This window comes from Saimiri boliviensis, chromosome X (genome assembly GCF_048565385.1).
Source record: "Saimiri boliviensis isolate mSaiBol1 chromosome X, mSaiBol1.pri, whole genome shotgun sequence".
NCBI classification, from domain to species: Eukaryota; Metazoa; Chordata; class Mammalia; order Primates; family Cebidae; genus Saimiri; species Saimiri boliviensis.
In genome coordinates, this window is record NC_133470.1 from 131,897,490 (window position 1) to 131,917,387 (window position 19,898).

The following is a 19,898-nucleotide window of genomic DNA, read 5'->3' on the forward strand; positions in this document are numbered from 1 at the left end:
GAAAATCATCCACACAATATCTTAGAATGTGAACTGGATATAATGTATGACAATATATATATATTTTTAGACAGGGTCTCACTCTGTCACCCAGACTGGAATGCAGTGGCATGATCATGGCTCACTGCAGCCTCAGCTTCCCAGGCTCAATCAATCCTCCCTTGTCAGCCTTCTGAGTGCTGTGTGCCACCATACCCCTTTAATATTTAAATTTTTTGTACAGATGGGGTTTTGCTATGTTGCCCAGGCTGGTTTTGAACTCCTAGGTTCAAGTGATTATCTCACCTCAGACCCTGCAAAGTGTTGGGATTACAGGCAAGAGCCACTGCACCCAGCCTGATACTATTTTTTTAATTCCGGTATAATTAGGCTGACAAAAGTTTAGGTTTGGGGTTTAAAAATCTAAAAATACTAAATAGTAAAAAATGCACTATAAACATTTTAATAATGGTCGTGGTAATCTAAGACTGACAGAAACCGGTATTTTAATGGGAAAAGGTTACTTTTCAATGCCTAGAAATAAACATTTAATTACTGAGAAGATAAGTATATATCTGTTTGGGAAGGAGGGAGTGTACAGAAGGAAGAGATTACAGGTAAGCCTCTATATTCTATTTTTTAATTAACTAATTATTGAGACAGTGTCTTGCTCTATCACCCAGGCTGGAGTGTAGTCGTGCAATCTTGGCTCACTGCAACCTCCACCTCCTGGGTTCAAGTGATTCTCCTGCCTCAGCCTCCCAAGTAGCTGGGATTACAGGTACGTACCACCACGCCCAGCTAATTTTTGTATTTTTAGTAGAGACAGGGTTTCACCATGTTGTCCAGGCTGGTCTCGACCTCCTGACCTCAGGTGATCTGCCCACCTTGGCCTCCAAGGTGCTGGAATTACAGGCATGAGCCACTGTGCCCAGCCTAAGCCTCTAATATTGTAATCCACTTGTAGGGCCCTGATATGGACACCCAAATATAGCTTTAAAATATAAGGAGAATGACAGAAGTTAACAATAGTATACATGAAATACTCTTACCAAAAGATAAAATCTACTCTAATTAAGCCTGTAGGGAAAAAAAGAGACAAAGGAACATGTTAAACAATATTATGAGAATCGAATCAGCAAACTCTAGAACGTGGGAAACTTAGGAAGACAAACACCCAGTTTCTTCAAGAAATAAATTGCAAAAATAAAAAGGCGCAAGGAGAATCTATAGATTAAATGAGGCATTAAAGACATATCAATCAAATGTAATCTGGGGACCATTGAAAATACCTGAATCAAACAAATGGTTATAAAACACTTTGAGACAATCAGGGAAACAGAAAAATAGACATATATTAAGGAAGTATTGTTCATGTTTTTAGATATAATTATATTAACAAGTTTTTTAAAAAAGATTTCTTGAAGCAATATCAGTGAAAATGGAAAAGTAACAGCCCCCCAAACTCAGCCCTCCATAAAATTTTTTAAAAGCTTGACAAAACTAGTCAGAATCAACATTCTCAGAACTCTAGAAATTAACCAAAGGCTTGCAGCAACCTGGGGAATGTATTTTAAAGAAAAACACCTGAATCTCTGTAAGAAAAGTGAGATTTATGTCATTTTAACTTGTCCTAGTTCCATCTTCCACTCTCTAGCTCTTCAGTAGCCTTAAAAAGTTACAGCCCACATTTATGAAGAAAACCAGCAGCCTGGCTGACACGTGAGGGAGCAGAAAAAATGGGAGCTTATTCAAAGCTTCATTCCTAAACAACCGTCATTATTATATACGTCTGGTGGTTCCCTGGAAAACACCACTTGCAAGGCTGTCTATATTCGATCTGATTCAGAGATAACACAGTGCAAAAAGCCTTCTCCAGGGGGAGTATCCGTCAAGAACAAATACAGGCAAGTGATTTAGCTTTGTAGCTGCCTAAGGCTAAGGTACACAATAGACTAACAAAAAAATGTAAACAGAAAAATAGGGGAAGAAGATATCTATAAGCACTTTGAAAACCTACATTTTCCAGAAAATCTAGAAGAGCATAAGCATGCATAGGACTGTATATATGCTCTAAAAAGACTCAAGAACACCCCGCATTGTTATGTCTAGCTGACCTTGAGCCTTTGCACTATCAGGAATTGAAAGCTAAGGCAGAATTGTTAATGGCCTAGCTGATTGTTGAAAGTACACCCCAACATGCACATTCTTTGACAAAGACTAGGAGATTTGCTGGTTCTGGCCATTGAAGAAGCTCTCTGTCCAATCATGAACTAATCTCTAAGATAGCTGAGTAGAGAATTCAGTGGTCACATATGACAAACAATACAGACTAGTTACTAGTTCAGAGAAATCCCTAAAACGACCACCCACCCACATTAGTAAAAACAAGTCAAAACAACAATAAACCTTGGTGAAGGGAGAGCATCTGATTTCCCAGATTGTCACATCAGATTATTCAAAAGTCCAGTTTTCAACAAAAAATGATGAGTGATGCAAATACATAAGAAAAGTATGGCCAGGCACAATGGCGCATGCTTGTAATCTCAGCAGTTTGGGAGGCAAAGGTGGGCAGATCTCTTGAGATCAGGAGTTTGAGACCAGCCTGGTCAACATGGTGAAACCCCTGTCTCTACTAAAAATATAAAAATTAGCCAGGTGTGGTGGTACATGCCTGTGGTCCCAGCTAATTGGGAGGCTGAGGTGGGAGGATCATTTGAATCCAGGAGATTAAGGCTGTAGTTAGCCGAGATTACACCACTGCACACCAGCCTGGATGACAGAATAAAACTCTGTCTCAAAAATTAATAATAAAATAAAATACAGGCCGGGCGCGGTGGCTCAAGCCTGTCATCCCAGCACTTTGGGAGGCCGAGGCGGGTGGATCACGAGGTCAAGAGATCGAGACCATCCTGGTCAACATAGTGAAACCCCGTCTCTACTAAAAATACAAAAAATTAGCTGGGCATGGTGGCACGTGCCTGTAATCCCGGCTACTCAGGAGGCTGAGGCAGGAGAATTGCCTGAACCCAGGGGGCGGAGGTTGCGGTGAGCCGAGATCGCGCCATTGCACTCCAGCCTGGGTAACAGGAGCGAAACTCCGTCTCAAAAAAAAAAAATAAATAAATACAGTATAAATGTGTTTTTTATAATGCTTTTTCTTGCCTGTCTTATTTAAAAGACAACTGCATAGAAGAAGAAGTATAAATCTGTATTAAAATACACCCAATGTATACGCATGTAATTTGTGGTAACAACAGCATAAAGGAGGGTTAGGACGGAGCTACTAAAGAACAAAATCTTCATCTTCTTCTTCTCGGATAAAACACCAAATGGCGGACGACGACGGTGCAGCAGGGGGACGGGGCCAGAGGCCCTGGGGGCCCTGGGATGGGGAACCGCGGTGGCTTCCGAGGAGGTTTCGGCAGTGGTATCGCGCCGAGGCCGCGGAGCTCGCGGAGGCAAAGCTGAGAATAAGAAGTGGATGCCTGTCACCAAGTTGGGCCGCCTGGTCAAAGACATGAAGATTAAATCTCCGGAGATCTATCTCTTCTCTCTGCCCATTAAGGAAGCTGAGATCATTGACTTTTTCCTGGGGGCCTCTCTCAAGGATGAGGTTTTGAAGATTATGCCGGTGCAGAAGAGACTCGTGCTGGCCAGCGCACCAGGTTCAAGGAGTTTGTTGCTACTGGGGACTAAAATGGTCACGTCGGTCTGGGTGTTAAGTGTTCCAAGGATGTGGCCACTGCCATCCGTGGGGCCATCATCCTGGCCAAGCTCTCCATTGTCCCTATGTGCAGAGGCTACTGGGGGAACAAGATCGGCAAGCCCCACACCGTCCCTTGCAAGGTGACAGGCCGCTGTGGCTCTGTGCTGGTGCGCGCCTCATCCCCGCGCCCAGGGGCACTGGCATCGTCTCAGCACCTGTGCCCAAGAAGCTGCTCATGATGGCTGGTATCAATGACTGCTACACCTCAGCTAGGGGCTGCACTGCCACCTAGAGCAACTTTGCCAAGGCCACGTTTGATGCCATCTCTAAGACTTAAAGCTACCTGACCCCTGATCTCTGGAAGGAGACTGTATTAACCAAGTCTCCCTATCAGGAATTCACTGACCACCTCGTCAAGACCCACACCAGAGTCTCGGTGCAGAGGACCCAAGCTCCAGCTGTGGCTACAACATAGGGTTTTTATACAAGAAAAATAAAGTGAATTAACATTGAAAAAAAAAAAAAAAGAACAAAATCTTCATATACTATTGAAATCAAGTTACTGTTCATCCAAATTAGATTGTTTAAAGTTAAAATGGTAATTGCAATACTCGGAGCAATCACTAAAAATTATTTTTAAAAGACACAGTAAATGAAATAACAAGGGAATGATGTTACACTAGAAAATAGCTATGTTCTATATGAGATTTTAAAAGCATTATCCAACTATATGCTGTCTATAACAACAACAAAAAAAACTTTAGATCCAAAGATACAAATAGGTAGAAAGTAAGGAAAAAAAAAAAATATATATATATATACACACACACATACATATATATAAAAAACTATATATATATACAAAACTATATATACATACACATATATATATACAAAACTATATATATATATATATATATAGTTTGGTTTTTTTTGAGACTCTGTTGCCCAGGATGGAATGCAGTGGCGCAGTCTCTGCTCACTGTAACCTCCACCTCCCAGGATCAAGCGATTCTCGTGCCTCGGCCTCCCAAGTAGCTGGGATTACAGACATACGCCACCATGCCTGGCTAATTTTTGTATTTTTAATAGAAACAGGGTCTCACCATGTTGGCCAGGCTGGTCTTGAACTCTTGAACTCAAGTGATCCACCCACCTCAGCCTCCCAAAGTGCTAGGATTACAGGTGTGAGCCACCGTGCCCAGCCAAAAAAAAAAATTTTTATGCAAACTAACCAAAAGAGAGTTGGAGCAGCTATACTAATGGCAGAGAAAACAAACTTTATGATAAAAGTTGTTGCTAGAGACAAAAAAGGAGTGTGTGTGTGGGTGAATCCATCAAGAAGATGTAACATTTATAAATATATATGCATCTAACAATAAAGCTCCAAAATACAGGAAAAAGTCTTGACAAAATGGAAAAGAGAAATATATGATTCAACCACAAGAGCTGGAGACTTCAATACCCCACTTCAAAAATGCATGGTGGCTAATGCCTATAATCCCAGCACTTTGGGAGGCCAAGGCAGGTAGATAACAAGGTCAGATCAAGACCATCCTGACCAACATGGTGAAACCCCATCTCTACCAAAAATACAAAGATTTGCCAGGCGTGGTGGCGTTGTGCCTGTAGTCTCAGCTACTCAGGAGGCTAAGGCAGGAGAATCGCCTGAACCCAAGCAAGCCACCTAGGAGCCCAAAAGACAGCCCACCTGGATCTAACACTGGTGTCAACATACATCATGCTGAGACACAAGGACAAGTACATTCAGCCCACCACTCAGATCAAGGGACCAAGGACAGGCCCATGTGGTGTCCCTGTCCCCGGAAAAACTTCACCACAGCCTCAACCAATAATAGCATCCTAAACCACTGAGGAAATCACAAACATCACCATATACAAAATCAACTCAGCACAGTAAAGACTGAAACATAAGACCTGAGATTATAAAACATTGGTCTATGCAAGGAACTTACGGCTAAGACCTCAAAAGCACAGAAACAAAAACAGACAAATAGGACTATATAAATAAAAACCTTTTGCACAGCAAAGGAAACAATCAACAGAGTAGAGACATTGCTGAACTGAAGAAAATATGTGCAAATGATTCATGCTACAAGGAACTAATATCCTAAATATACAGATAACTCAAACAACAGGATAAAACAAACCCATTAAAAAGTGAGCAAAGGACATGAATAGACAGTTCTTAAAAGAAGACATGTAACTTCCTAACAGGTATATGAATAAAAATGCTGAACATCATTAATCATCAGGGAAATGCAAATCAAAACTATAATAAGATATCATTTTACCCCAGTTAGAATAGCTATTATTAAAAAGGAAAAAAATAACATGCTGGCAAAGATGTGAAAGGGGAATGCTTATACACTGTTGGTGGGATTGTAAATTAGTATAGCCACCACGGACAACAGTATGGGAGGTTCAAAAAACTAAAAATAGAACTACCATATGTTCCAGGAATCCCACTACTCGGTATTTATCCAAAGGAAAATAGATCAGTATATCAAAGAGACACCTGTGAGCTTACTGCAGCACTATTCACAATAGAAAGATATGTAATAAACCTAAATATCCATCAGTGGATTAGTGGATTAAAATTGCACATACAGGCTGGGCAAGGTGGCTCACGCCTGCAATCCCAGCACTTTGGGAGGCCGAGGTAGGCAGATCACCTGAGGTCAGAAGTTCGAGATCAGCCCAGCCAACATGGTGAAACCCCATCTCTACTAAAAACAAAAATTAGCTGGGCGTGGTGGCAGGCACCTGTAATCCCAGCTACTCAGGAGGCTAAGGTGAGAAAATGGCATTGAGTTCAGGAGTTCAAGACCAGGCTGACCAACATGGAGAAAACCCACCTCTCCTGAAAATACAAAATTAGCCAGGCATGATGGTGCACGCCTATAATCCCAGCTACTTGGGTGGATGAGACAGGAGAATCACTTGAACCCAGGAGGCAGAGGTTGCAGTGAGCTGAGATCGCACCATTGCACTCCAGCCTGGACAACAAGAGTGAAACTGTCTCAAAAAAAAAAAAAAAATGCACATACATACACACATACAATGAAATACTACCATCTATAAAAGAATACAATCCTACGGCTGGGTGCAGTGGCTCATGCCTGTAATCCCAGCACTTTGGGAGGCGGAGGTGGGTGGATCAGGAGGCCAGGAGTTTGAGACCAACCTGGCCAATATGGTGAAACCCCATCTTTACTAAAAAAAACTAGCTGGGCCTGGTGGTGTGCACCTGTCATCCCAGCTACTTAGGACGCTGAGGCAGGAAAATTGCTTGAACCCAGGAGGCGAAGCTTGCAGTGAGCTGAGATTGCGCCACTGCACTCCAGCCTGGACAACAGAAGGAGGCTGTCTCAAAAAAAAAAATAAATAAAATAAAATAAAATAAAATCCTGTCATTTGAAGCAATGTGGATGGAACTGGAGGTCATTATGTTAAGTGAAATAAGCCAGGCCCACAAAGACAAATATCACATATTTTCACTCATATGTGGGAGCTAATAAAGTTGATCTTATGGAGGTCGAGAGTAGAATGATAGATACCAGAAACTGGGAAGGGCATGGGCTTGGTGTGGGTTGGGTGAGGATAAAGAGTGATTAATTAATGGGTACATTCAGTTAGATAGAAGGAATAAGTTCTAATATTTGACAGCACAGGAGGGTAACTATAGTTAACAATGTATTGTATATTTCAATAGCTAGAATAGAGGACTTGAAATGTTCCCAACACAGAAATAATAAGTACTTGAGATGTTAGACATCCCAAGTACCCTGACTTCATCATTACAATCTGTACATGTAATGATGTATCCCATGCACCCCATAAATACATACAAATATTATGCATCAACCAAAAACAGAAGTGTAGATCTTAGAAAGGCTCAATTACTGTCCAACCTCTAGAAGCTAAGATACAGGCCAAGATTCCTTCAGCTCTTTCCTTCAGCTCAATTCATTTCCAAACACAAGGGGAAATAGTCTTTGAAGTTAGAACAAGAAACTGCAATTTTATTCTAACTCCCCCATTCAGCACAACATGCTCATTTTCTTTCCATTTTCTTTCTTCCCGTCCATGGAAGTGGTAGGATCATTTTCTTTACTTTAGCTTTCCCTGCAACTGTAGAGGCTAAATTGCAGAGGTAGAATTCTTATTTCCTTATAGTAGGGTAAATACCCAGCAGGGGTAGGTGGTAGAGCTATATAATCTAAAAAGCTGTTGTACAGCAAAGGAAACAATCAACGGACTAAAGCAATAACACAGGATTCTAAACATTGCTAAGATTTTTTCAGAGTATCTTAAAAATGGGGTTGTTATTGAAATGAGCCTAATTGTTACAATCCTCACCTGAAATTAAATAGTTTAATAAATTTTTTTTTAATTTCAACTTTTATTTTACATTCAGGTGGTACATGTGCAAGTTTGTTACCTGGGCATATTGTGTGATGCTGAGGTTTGGGGTATGATTAACCCCATCACCCAGGTACTGAGCATGGTATCCAACAGTTTTTCAACTCTTGTTCTCCTTCCTCCCCATTTTAGTAATCCCCAGTGTCTCTGTGGCCATATGTCCCTGAGTACTCAATGTTTAGCTCCCACTTATAAGGGTGAACACGTGGTATTTGGCTTTCTGTTCCTGCATCAATTTGCTGACCATAATGGTCTCCAGCTGGTATCTCTGTTGCTGCAAAGGATATAAGTTTGTCTTTTATGGCTATGTAGTATTCTATGGTATATATGTGCCATATTTTCCTCATCCAATATACCACTGATGGGCACCTAGTTTCATTCCATGTTTTGTGACTGTGAATAGTGCTGCAATGAACACATGAGTGCATTTTTTCTTTGGTAAGAAAATGTATTTTCTTTTGGATATGTACGCAGTCATGTGATTGCTAGGTCAAATGGTATCTCATGGGATATCCAGTAAATCCAAAATTCACTTTTAAAAATTCCTGCAATTGGCCAGGTGTGGTGGTGCGTGCCTGTAGTCCCAGCTACTTGGGAGAGTGAGGTGGAAGGATCCCTTGAGCCCAGGAGGTTGAGGTTGCAGTGAGATAAGATCACACCCTTGCACTCCAGCCTGGGTGACAGAGTGAGACTCTGCCTCCAAAAAAACAGGCCGGGCGCGGTGGCTCACACGTGTAATCCCAGCACTTTGGGAGGCCGAGGGGGGTGGATCATGAAGTCAAGAGATAGAGACCATCCTGGCCAACAAGGTGAAACCCTGTCTCTATTAAAAATACAAAAATTAGCTGGGTGTAGTGGCACACGCCTGTAGTCCCAGCTACTCAGGAGGCTGAGGCAGGAGAACTGCTTGAACATGGGAGGTAGAGGTTGCAGTGAGCCAAGATCATGCCACTGCACTCCAGCCTGGCAACAGAGCAAGACTGTTTCAAAAAAGAAAAATAAAAAAAGAATTTCCACAACTACTTAAGAGGTGCACAATGATCATATACAATCCTCTTTGCATATTCCTAACTTCCTGGAGGGCAGGGATTGAGACAGAAGATAAGCAAATAATGATTTTATGAGTATAATTTTTCTAAATGTATTTTTATACAATTAAGGTGATCACTATGCAAATATAAGATCTTTAAGATTACTCACCCTTCTCCAAAGCAGGACTTAAAATAGTCCTTACAAGTTTTTAAACATTGATATAATTTATGTAACAATTTATCCATTTAAAATGTACAATTCAGTGGTTTTTATATTTACATAGCTTAAAACACTTTCATTACCTGAAAAAGAAACCTCTTATCCATTAAGAGTCACTCCCCATTACCTGCCAACCTATCCCCATCAGCCCTAGGCAACTACTTAACTACTTTCTGTCTTTATGCATTTACGTATTGTGGACATTTTCATATAAGTAGAACCATAAAATATGTGTTTTGTGATTGGATTATTTCATATAGCATGATGTCTTTGAGGATTGTCCATGTCATAATATGTATGGTTTTTTTTTTTCCTGCCAAACAGTATTCTGTTAAATGGGTATAGCATACTTTACTCATTCATCAGTTGGACATTTGCATTGTTTCATCTTTTAGCTATTAAAAATGATGTTGCAATGAACAATCTGTGTTCAAGCTTTTGTGAGGACATATCATTTCTTTTAGTGATACATCCAGTGGAACTGCAGGTTCATATGGCCACTCTGAAATTTTGAGCAACTATCAAACTATTCCAAACTGGCTGCAACATTTACATTCCAACCAGCAATGTATGAATATTTCAATTCCTCCACATCCCCCAACACTAGTTATTATCTATCTTATTATGCCTGTCTATCCTACAGGGTATGAAGTTGCAGACCATTGTGGTTTTGATTTGAATTTACCTAATGACTCATAATGTTCAGCATTGTTGCATGTTTTTTGTTTTTTTGTTTTTTCAGATGGAGTCTTGCTCTGTCGCCCAGGCTAGAGTGCAGTGACATGATCTCCTCTCACTGCAATCTCTGACTCCTAGGTTCAAGTGATTCTCCTGCCTCAGCCTCCTGAGTAGCTGGGATTACAGGCACGTGCCACCACGCTCCACTAATTTTTATATTTTCAGTAGAGACAGTGTTTCACCATGTTGGTTAGTCAGGCTGGTATTGAACTCCTAACCTCATGATCCACGCACCTCAGCCTCCCAAAGGGCTGGGATTACAGGCATGAGCCACCATGACCGGCTGTTCCTTGTTTTTTTTTTTTTGTTTTTTTTTTTTTAAGACGGGGTTTCACCATGCTGGTCAGGCTGGTCTTGAACTCCTGACCTCAGGTGATCCGCCCGCCTTCGCTTCCAAAGTGCTTTGATTACGAGCATGAGCCACCACGCCCGGCCTGTCCCATGTTCTTATTATCCATTTGCATATCCTTCTGGGGAGAAATATTCAGATCTTTGGCCCATTTTAAAATCTTAATTTTAAATTATTTATATATTTTAAATAACTTTTATCAGGTATATGATTCGCAAATATTTCCTCTCATTTTGTTTCCACCAGGGATCCCTTAATGGTGTGATTTGAAGCACAAATGTTTTTAACGACAATAAAGTTCATTTTTTTCTTTTATTATATATGCCTTTGCTGTCATAGCTAAGATATCACTGCCCAAACCAATATCACAAATGCATACTCCTATGTTTTATCTAAAAGTCTGTAGGGCCAGGCATAGTGATACACGCCTGTAATCCCAGAACTTTGGGAAGCTGAAGTGGGATGATCATTTGATCAAAGGAGTTCGAGACCAGCTTGAGCAACAGACTCCGTTTCTATAAAAAAATCAAAAAATTAGCCAGGCATGGTGGGGCATGCCTGTGGTCCCAGCTACTTAGGAGGCTGAGGCAGGAGGATTGCATGAGCCTGGTCAAGGCTACAGTGAGCCATGTTTGTGCCACTGCCCTCCAGCGTAGATGAGAGTGTTACTTTGTCTCAAAAAAAAAAAAAAAAAGTTATTTGGTTTCTGGGTTTATATTTAGGTTTTTAAATCCGTTTTAATTTTTATGTATGGTGTGATACAGAGGCCCAAATGGATTCTTCTGAATGGAGATATCCAGTTGTCACAGTATCATAATGTAATATTAAGTCTTTTCATTTAAAATATTGTTTCATGATAATCTTCTCAACTATTGTATTGTCCCAGTACAATGGGGGACTATTCTTTCCCCCATTGAACTGTGTTGGCTCCCTTGTGGAAAAGCACATTGGGCCTAAATGTATGGGTTTATCCCTCAGCTCTCAATTCCATCCCATTGACCTATGTCTACCTTTACGCTAGTATCCCACTGTCTTGATTAACATAGCGTTGTAGTCTTTGAAATTGAGAAATGTGAGTTTTCCAAGTTTTTTCAATATCATTTTGATTATTGAAACAATATTGATAAAAAAAAGAATATTGAAAAATATATTGTTCTGGGGTCCCTCAGTTCCATTTTAATTTTTGGTTAAGCTTGTCAATTTCTGTAAAATGCCAATTGGGATTTCAACAGAGACTGCACTAGAGGCCAGGTGCAGTGGCTCACATCTGTAATCCCAGAACTTTGGGAGTCCGAGGCAGGCAGATCGCTTGAGCCCAGTAGTTCAAGACCAGCCTGGGCAACATGGCAAAACCCTGTCTCTACAAAAAATACAAAAATTAGCTGGGCATGATGGCACATGCCTGTAGTCCCAGCTATTTGGGAGACTGAAGTGGGAGGCTTGTTTGTGCCCAGGTTGTCCACCCTGGGCAACAGAGCACGACCCTGTCTCAGAAAAAAAAAAAAAAAAAAAAAAAAAAAAAAAAAAAGACTGCATTGGAAATCTATCGCTATCTTAACAACATTTTCTTCTAATCTATGAACATAGATACATTTGCATTTATTAGACTGTCTACTTTTTTAAAACAATGTTTTGATATGGTGTATTAACTGCCTTTTGGATTTTAAATCAATCTTGCATTCCTGGGATAAACCCCAGTTTGTCATGAAGTATAATTCTTTTTATGTAGTCATGCACCTCTTTTTTTTCATCTTTTTAAAAAATTTTTATTTTATTGCATTTTAGGTTTGGGGGTACATGTGAAGAACACGCAAGATTGTTGCATAGGTACACACGTGGCAGTGTGATTTGCTGCCTTCCTCCCCCTCACCTAGATCTGGCATTTCTCCCCATGCTATCTCTCCCCAACTCCTCACCCCCCTCCGTCCCTCCCCCATTTCCCCCCAACGGACCCCAGTGTGTAGTGCTCCCCTCCCTGTGTCCATGTGTTCTCATTGTTCAACACCCGCCTATGAGTGAGAACATGAGGTGTTTGATTTTCTGCTCTTGTGTCTGTTTGCTGAGAATGATGGTTTTCAGGTTCAACCATGTCCCTACAAAGGACACGATGCACCTCTTAACAGAGCCATGTCCTGAGAAATGTGTTAGGTGATTTTATTATGTGAACATCACAGAGTAGTATACTTACACAAATCAAGGGTCTATGGCATAGCCTATTACTCCTTGGCTGCAAACCTGAACAGCATGCTCCTGTACTGAACAGAATACTATAGGCAACTGAAACACAAAGTATTTGTGTGTCTCAACACATCTAAACACAGAAAAAGTACAGTAAAAATACCGCATAAAAGGTACAAAGCAGTATACTTCTATACAGCATTTAACAAGAATGAAACCTGCAGGACTAGAAGTTGTTCTGGGTGAATCAGTGAGTGACCGTGAAGGCCTAGAACATTACTGCACAATACTGTAGACCGTATAAACACTGCACACTTAGGCTACATTTATAAAAAGCTTTTCTTCAATAAATTAGCCTTAGCTTACTGTACTTTTTACTTTATAAACTCAAATTTGTTAACTTTTTTCACTCTTTTGTAATAACACTTAGAACACAAACACATTGTACAGCTGTACAAAATATTTTCTTTACATTTTTGTAAGTTTATTTCTAACTTTTTCCCCTTTTAAAAAAAATTAAGCCACAGAAACACATTAGGCTAGGCCTACACCAGGGCAGGATCATCAATATCACTGTCTTCCACCTCCACATCTCATTCTACTGGAAGGTCTTCAGGGGCACTAACAAGCATGGAGCCGTCATCTCGGATGATAACAATGCCTTCTTCTGGAATGCCACCTGAAGGACCCGCCTGAGGTTGTTTCACAAAATGTCGTTATGTGGTGGTACATAACTGTATATTGCTGGATTTGACTTGCTTATATTTCCTTGAGCTTGTTTGATGTATAGATTGCTTTTCATCAAGTTTGGCACATTATTAACCATTATTTGTACTTTCTCTGTCTCCTTCTCTCCTCTTCTAGTATTCCCATTATGAGCATATTTGTGTCCCACATTTCTCTAAGGCTCCATTCATTTTTCTTCACTTTTTTCCAGGTCCAGAATTTCCATTTCTGCGTATACAAATGGCGTATGTGTATCCACTATACTTTATTGATAGTCATTGTCATCATATCTCCCTTTAATTAAACAGTTTCTTTAATTTCTTTGAAGATACTTATAATAGCTGCTTTGAAGTCATTGGTCACTAAGTTCAATATCCGGTCCTCATCAAGATAACTTCTAGTCTTTTTTCCTGTGTATGAATCACATGTTCCTCTTTCTTTCCACGCCTCATTTTACTGCACTGAACACTTTAGGTACTATTGTTGCAGCTCTGGATAATGATACTCTCTGCTCCAGGTTTTGTCGCTGTTGTTTATTCACTTATTTGGTGACCTGGCTAGACTAATCCTGTGAAGTCCATTCCCCCAGTGTACGGCCTCTAATGACTCCATTTAGATTTTTTTGTTTTTGTTTTTAAATCTGGCTTCCTAAGGGTCATCCTTGGGTCAGTACAGTTTAGTAGTCAGCCACTGATAGATAAGAAGTTGTGCTTAAAACTCCCGAGTCAATAAAGTTTTTTGTTTTGTTGTTTTTGAGACAGAGTCCCGCTCTGTTGCCCAGGCTGCAGTGCAGTGGGCAATCTCAGCTCACTGCAACCTCCGCCTCCCGGGTTCAGGCAAGTCTCCTGCCTCAGCCTCCCTAGTAGCTGGGATTACAGGCACATGCCACCACACCCAGCTATTTTTTGCATTTTTAGTAGAGATGGGTTTTCGCCATGTTGACCAGGCTGGTTTAAAACTCCTGACCTCAAGTGATCCACCTGCCTCGGCCTCCCAAAGTGCTGGGATTATAGGCGTGAGACACCGTGCCCAGGTCCAATACGGTTTTTTTCATTCTTTATTGTTTGCTCTGTAGCTTGGAGACTGCTTTCACACTTCAGGGAGTTTACTATTTTGTCCCACATTTAGTGAGGAACTAATAGCAAAGCAGTTCCTCCTTCAGTTGCTTCAGAGAGAATGATATATGTATGTGTACATTTTTCCATATCACCAACTATGACCATGATTTTAGCAAGGCCTCCTTTGCTTTTTCTCTGCTCTCTCTTTTAAACTTCTGGCTGGTCTTCCTCTGTAGGTATTATACTGTGCCGCCAGTCTGCACATATTGCTAATGGGTTATCCTATTCTTATCAGCAATTCCTAGAGTCATAAGTTGCTCCACAGGACAAATAAAGTCAAGCTTCTCAGGAAGGGCCAAGGTCTTGCCAGTCTTTAAGGCTTGCACTGACCCCATTCCCTTGGGAGAGCCTCTGCATTATGAAGCAGTATCTGGAGGGGATAGGAGTTCCAATTTGGGCCATGCCTGCTGGAATACCTCTTCCACAATAGCTCTTCTGCAACATGAAGTTGGGTGGGAAAATGAATGCAGCCTCTAGCTCAGATGTTATGACCTCCACTATTATTGAGTTCTGTAAAGTTTGAATATATTGAGTTTCAATTTATTGCGAATCCTCTGATCACTCTCCAGAGATTGCGAATGATTGCCTTTGCTAATTTTAACCAATGAAATGGGTATTTCTCTGGGAAAAAGTTCCATTGAACTCTTCATAGTGCCACCTAGAGGTCCTCCACATTCCAATTTTCAATTGATTATGCAGAAAGTAGTAATCAAGTTTGAGAATTTAACCCAGTCCATGAAACTGATTATAAATGTAAAAATTATTCATTTCTAATTTTTAAACGCTGGAATTAATGGTTACTTTAAAAAAATTACATGCTATGTTCTCTCTTATTACCCAAGTAGCAGAAAATTGGATACAAATGGATGCAAGGGCAAGGTGGAATGCAAAAAAACTCAGTCTTGTTCAATTTCATAGGTGTCATTATATCTAAGGCTGGAATACTCATAAATGCCCAGGATGTCAGTCTATTAAATATGTGCTCATTCATTGATACTTTCTGCATTTTGTCCAAAATGGCTCAGGCAATCTGTTTGCCCATGAAGGTAAACTATAATAAATGCAAATTATCTCAGTAAGAATTACAGAGCGTAACTTTTCTAGTAGACAATTCTACTATGTTAATAAAAGTTATGTGTGACACCATTGACTTACTTTTCTTTCCAGATCAACCCCAAGATCAAAAGGAAGGAAAAAGTATAATAAAAAGGAAAACAAATGTTAGAACTCTAATAGCAACTTTAGTATTGAACATTAAGCCAATATTAATAATGACAACAATTCTACACAAACACTCAGTAAAGAAAAATATTTTGTGAATGCCAAGTGTCTACTTAAAAAATTAAAAAAAAAAGAAAAATACTTTTTGTACAACTGCAATAATAAACCAAATTTTCCATTTCTTTTATCGTCTAGACATGTTTTGCACTGAAGCAAAATAGCTATTCTTTATTTAACTATTATGGTTTTTGCCATGAAAAATATTTTTCAGATAACTACATTTGGCTTTTTTGTACTGCCATATAAGTAATCTTAAGTAGGTTAAAAAATTAAAAGAAATACGCACAAAAAAAGGTATCCAGGTACATCTAAGTATTTTATTTGTGGGGAAAAAAGATACCCAGGGAATCATTATTGAACAAAAAGACACACCTAAGGGAAAAATGATTTTTCTTCTGGAACATAAATTTAAGTTTAGAAAAGTTTCTTTAATGATAAAATAATCAAATCCCTTCTCACAATGGAAAGTTCTATATGATCTTAAGGACCAAAACATGATCTGAAAAGCTATGTGGAAAGTTATTTGCAGTACAAACTCTACCACATTTACTTAAAAAGCGGCCGAAGTTGCTTTTTTTCCAGGTATACAGGCAACATTCCACACCATTCAATACTATCTTCCTTTTGTGAAACACTTTCTTCTGATGGCTTCCAGAATACCAGTCTCCTGATTTTTCTTCTAGGTCACTGGTGGGTCCTTCTCGGTCTTTTGCTGGTTCCTCTTCTTCTCCTCTACTTCTCAAAGATGGCGTATCTTAGGTCTCCATCTTTTGCCACCTTCTCTTCTCTAGCTGTACTAGATGATCTCATCAGAAGTTATAGTTATTCCCTAATGACTCTCAAATTAATTTTTCCAGTCCCAAATTGTACCCTGAAGCCAGACTTGGATATCCAATTGCCTACACAGCAGCATTTCCAACCTTATATAGCCAAAACAGAACTTGATTCCACATTCTTCCAAACCTGTCCCTTCTCCAGTACACCTCATCTCTGAAACTCAGAATTCACCCATTCTGTCCCAGTGGAATTCATCCTGGGATGTGAAGATGATTCAACATATACAAATCAGTAAATATGATATATCATGTTAACAGAATGAAGGACAAAAGCCATATGACAATCTCAAAAGATACAGAAAAAGCATTTGACAAAATTCAACACATTCTATTCCCATTCCCTGCCTTTTCTTTATAGCACTTGATATGTTGTATTTCCTTATATTGTTATTGTCTGTCTTCTCCATTGGAATGTAAACTCCATAAAAACAGGTACTTTGGGTTGGGTGCAGTGGCTCACGGCTGTAAACCCAACACTTTGGGAGGCCAAATTGGATCACTTGAGGTCAAGAGTTCAAGACCACCATGTCAAACATGACAAAACCCTGTCTCTACTAAAAATACAAAAATTAGCTGGCCATGGTGGCAGGCACCTATAATCCCTGCCGCTCAGGAGGCTGAGGCAGGAAAATAGCTTGAACCAGAAGAAGGTAGAGGTTGCAGTGAGCTGAGATCATACCACCGCACTCCAGCATGGACAACAGAGTGAGACTCCATCTCATCAAAAACAAAAAACGCAGATACTTTGTACTGGTCACAACTGGATAACCAGCACACAGAAGAGTATCTGGCACAGAGTAAGGAGCTCAATAAATATGTATTGAATCAATTAATGAGTCAATGGATGAATGGGACTTCTAGTCTGAACACTATTCAATAATATAATTTAGGGTTTGGTTTTCTTAATGGGGAAAAAAAGAACCCCGAGTATGCATCCTTAAAGACAAAAATTAATTCAGCTTGATTATTCTCGAATGATATAAATTTTATTAGAAGGGAGAGTTATTTAGTAGCACTGGGGCAAAATTTTATAGTAAATTTTCAGTAAGATATTCTAGTTATTATTAATTTTTTTAAACTTCAGACTTCCTTCTGAAAGTAAAATTTCTGTTAGTTTATTTAGTCCTCAACACTTAAAAACTGAAGCCACAGACACACATATATATACACACATACACATATACATATATATACAAACAAAATAGAGCAGTTTCATGAAATGAAATTATACAGGAATGTCTTGATTACCCAACAAATCCTCTTGCCTTCATTCCCTCATCAAATTGCTATGATTAAAGGCCCAGGAAGTTACCAACTACTTAGGGCTTTTAGAGCCATACATGTTACATCCTGTTAATTTGGTGCTCCTGCTATTGTTCACAGTAAGAAAAATGGGAATGTCCCCAGAGGCAGCAAAGTATTTTGCATGTGTATGTCTGTGAATTACCTGTCACCACATATTACTGCTGTCTTCCATCAACGCAGCTAATAGTACACAAAAAAGTGGAAAAAATCCTACCACAAAACAGATGTGTCTTTTTATATACACTTTGGTAGAATGCAGAGCCTGATGACGAAGGGGTCATTTTTCACTAGCAGGCTAAAGAATTTACATCTTGAAAAATCAGTTAGCCCCGCCAAGGCTCTCCTAAGCCATGAACAGAAGGTCAGTCTGAGTACTCCTTGAGGGTGGCAGTCAGTGAAATGAAAATAGGAACTCAAGATGAGCCACTTTGCCTCTAGCATCAAGGAAGGAGTTTAGTCCAGTATGCTCAGTTTATGTTAACATTCATTGAATACTGACTGTTGTAGTTTACGCCCTCTGCTCTGGTAACGGAAGAACGATGAACACTACTTCTTATAAAAAGTTTCAAGCCTTGTAACCCCTGTGAAAATAAATAGTCCAAATACCAGCTCCATTTCTTTCCCTGCAGGCACAGAAAAAGGAAAATTACTTATCGAATATTTTACTATGTTTTTTCTCTATTTCCCCCTCTTTCCCTAGGAAAAGTTCGCAGGATCCTGCACGCATCTATCAAAAGTTAGTTCAAGGAGGAAATAAGCTCAGTCACTAAGTAACATTTAAACCAGAAAGTACCCAATTCCAAGGGCTAAGCATCCATTTTATATGTCGACCAAAAAAAAAATTAAGTACCGTGAAATGGAAATGTGTCATTATTCTCACACTCTAGGAGATAACATAGGAGCAGATATTATTATATTACTGCCTATATGAAACATGTAAATAGCAAGAGTTTTTGATAATGACATAATTATATGTTTTTTAAAATTTTTTGAGACAGGGTCTTGCTCTGTTGCCCAAGCTGGAATGCAGTAGTGATCACAGTTCACTGCAGCCTCAACCTCCCAGGCTAAAGCAATCATCCTGCCTCAGCCTCCTGAGTAACTGGGACCACAGGCATGCACCACTATGCCCGGCTAGTTTTTTAAAAATTTTAGTAGAGGTAGGTCTTGCTATGTTGCCCAGGCTGGTCTCAAAATCCAGGCCTCTGGGTCCAGTGGCTCATGTCTATAATCTCAGCACTTTGGGAGGCTGAGGTGGGCAGATCGCTTAATGTCAGGAGTTCGAGACCAGCTGGCTCACAGGGAGAAACCTCTTATGTACTAAAAAAGCAAAAATTAGCCTAGTATGGTGGTACACACCTGTAATCCCAGCTATTTAGGAGGCTGAGGCACAAGAATCACTTGAACCCAGGAGGCAATTGCAGTGAGCCGAGATTAAACCACTGTACTCCAGCCTGGAAGACAGAGTGAGACTCCTTCTCAAAAAAAAAAAAAAAAATCCAGGCCTCAAGAGACCCTCCTGCCTCAATCTCCCCAAGTGCTGGGATTGCAAGCAAGAGCCACCATGCCCGGCCTATGTACAGTTTTGTTAAATCAGTCTCATTACAGTCACACTTTATATACATGCAACTGTACTTACATAAAATAAGACAATGTGTGGTCACAACAGCAAGAGTCAAGCTATGAAAAGTTATATCCTAGAGAAGACTAGAAAGAGTAAGTGCCAATAAATCACATTAAAGTCACTGTAATGAATTTGGAAGGCAAACACTTCATTTTGACTTTGTAGAGGCAGCAGGCTTAAGACTTAGAAAAAAAGGAAAGGTCTACATTCTCTTGATGAAATTAAGCTGTATGAAATCTCTCAACATGATGAAAGTAAATTTATTTACCTGAATAGAGCTCACGTTTACTGTCCTTTCTTCTGCGCTTTCCTTAAAAACAAAACAAAACAAAAAAAACAAGTGGGGAGACATGGGGAT

At 39.8% G+C, this 19,898-nt stretch overlaps 1 protein-coding gene and 1 pseudogene across 8 annotated transcripts in view; one reads left to right on the forward strand and one right to left on the reverse strand.

Moving 5' to 3' along the window:
* Positions 1-3,311: 3,311 nt before the first annotated feature.
* Positions 3,312-4,187, forward strand: LOC101053066 (small ribosomal subunit protein uS5 pseudogene; annotated as a pseudogene).
* Positions 4,188-16,182: 11,995 nt separating this feature from the next.
* The window catches only part of CENPI (centromere protein I), a 71,097-nt gene continuing 67,381 nt past the window's right edge, over positions 16,183-19,898 (reverse strand). For all 8 annotated transcript variants that reach the window (XM_074392285.1, XM_074392281.1, XM_074392283.1 and 5 more), the window contains 2 exons: positions 19,809-19,850; positions 16,183-18,539 (listed from right to left, as the gene is read on the reverse strand). In XM_074392285.1, the coding sequence (XP_074248386.1) occupies positions 18,384-18,539; positions 19,809-19,850 (198 nt within the window). In that variant the 3' untranslated portion in view covers positions 16,183-18,383. The remainder of the gene's footprint in view (positions 18,540-19,808; positions 19,851-19,898) is intronic.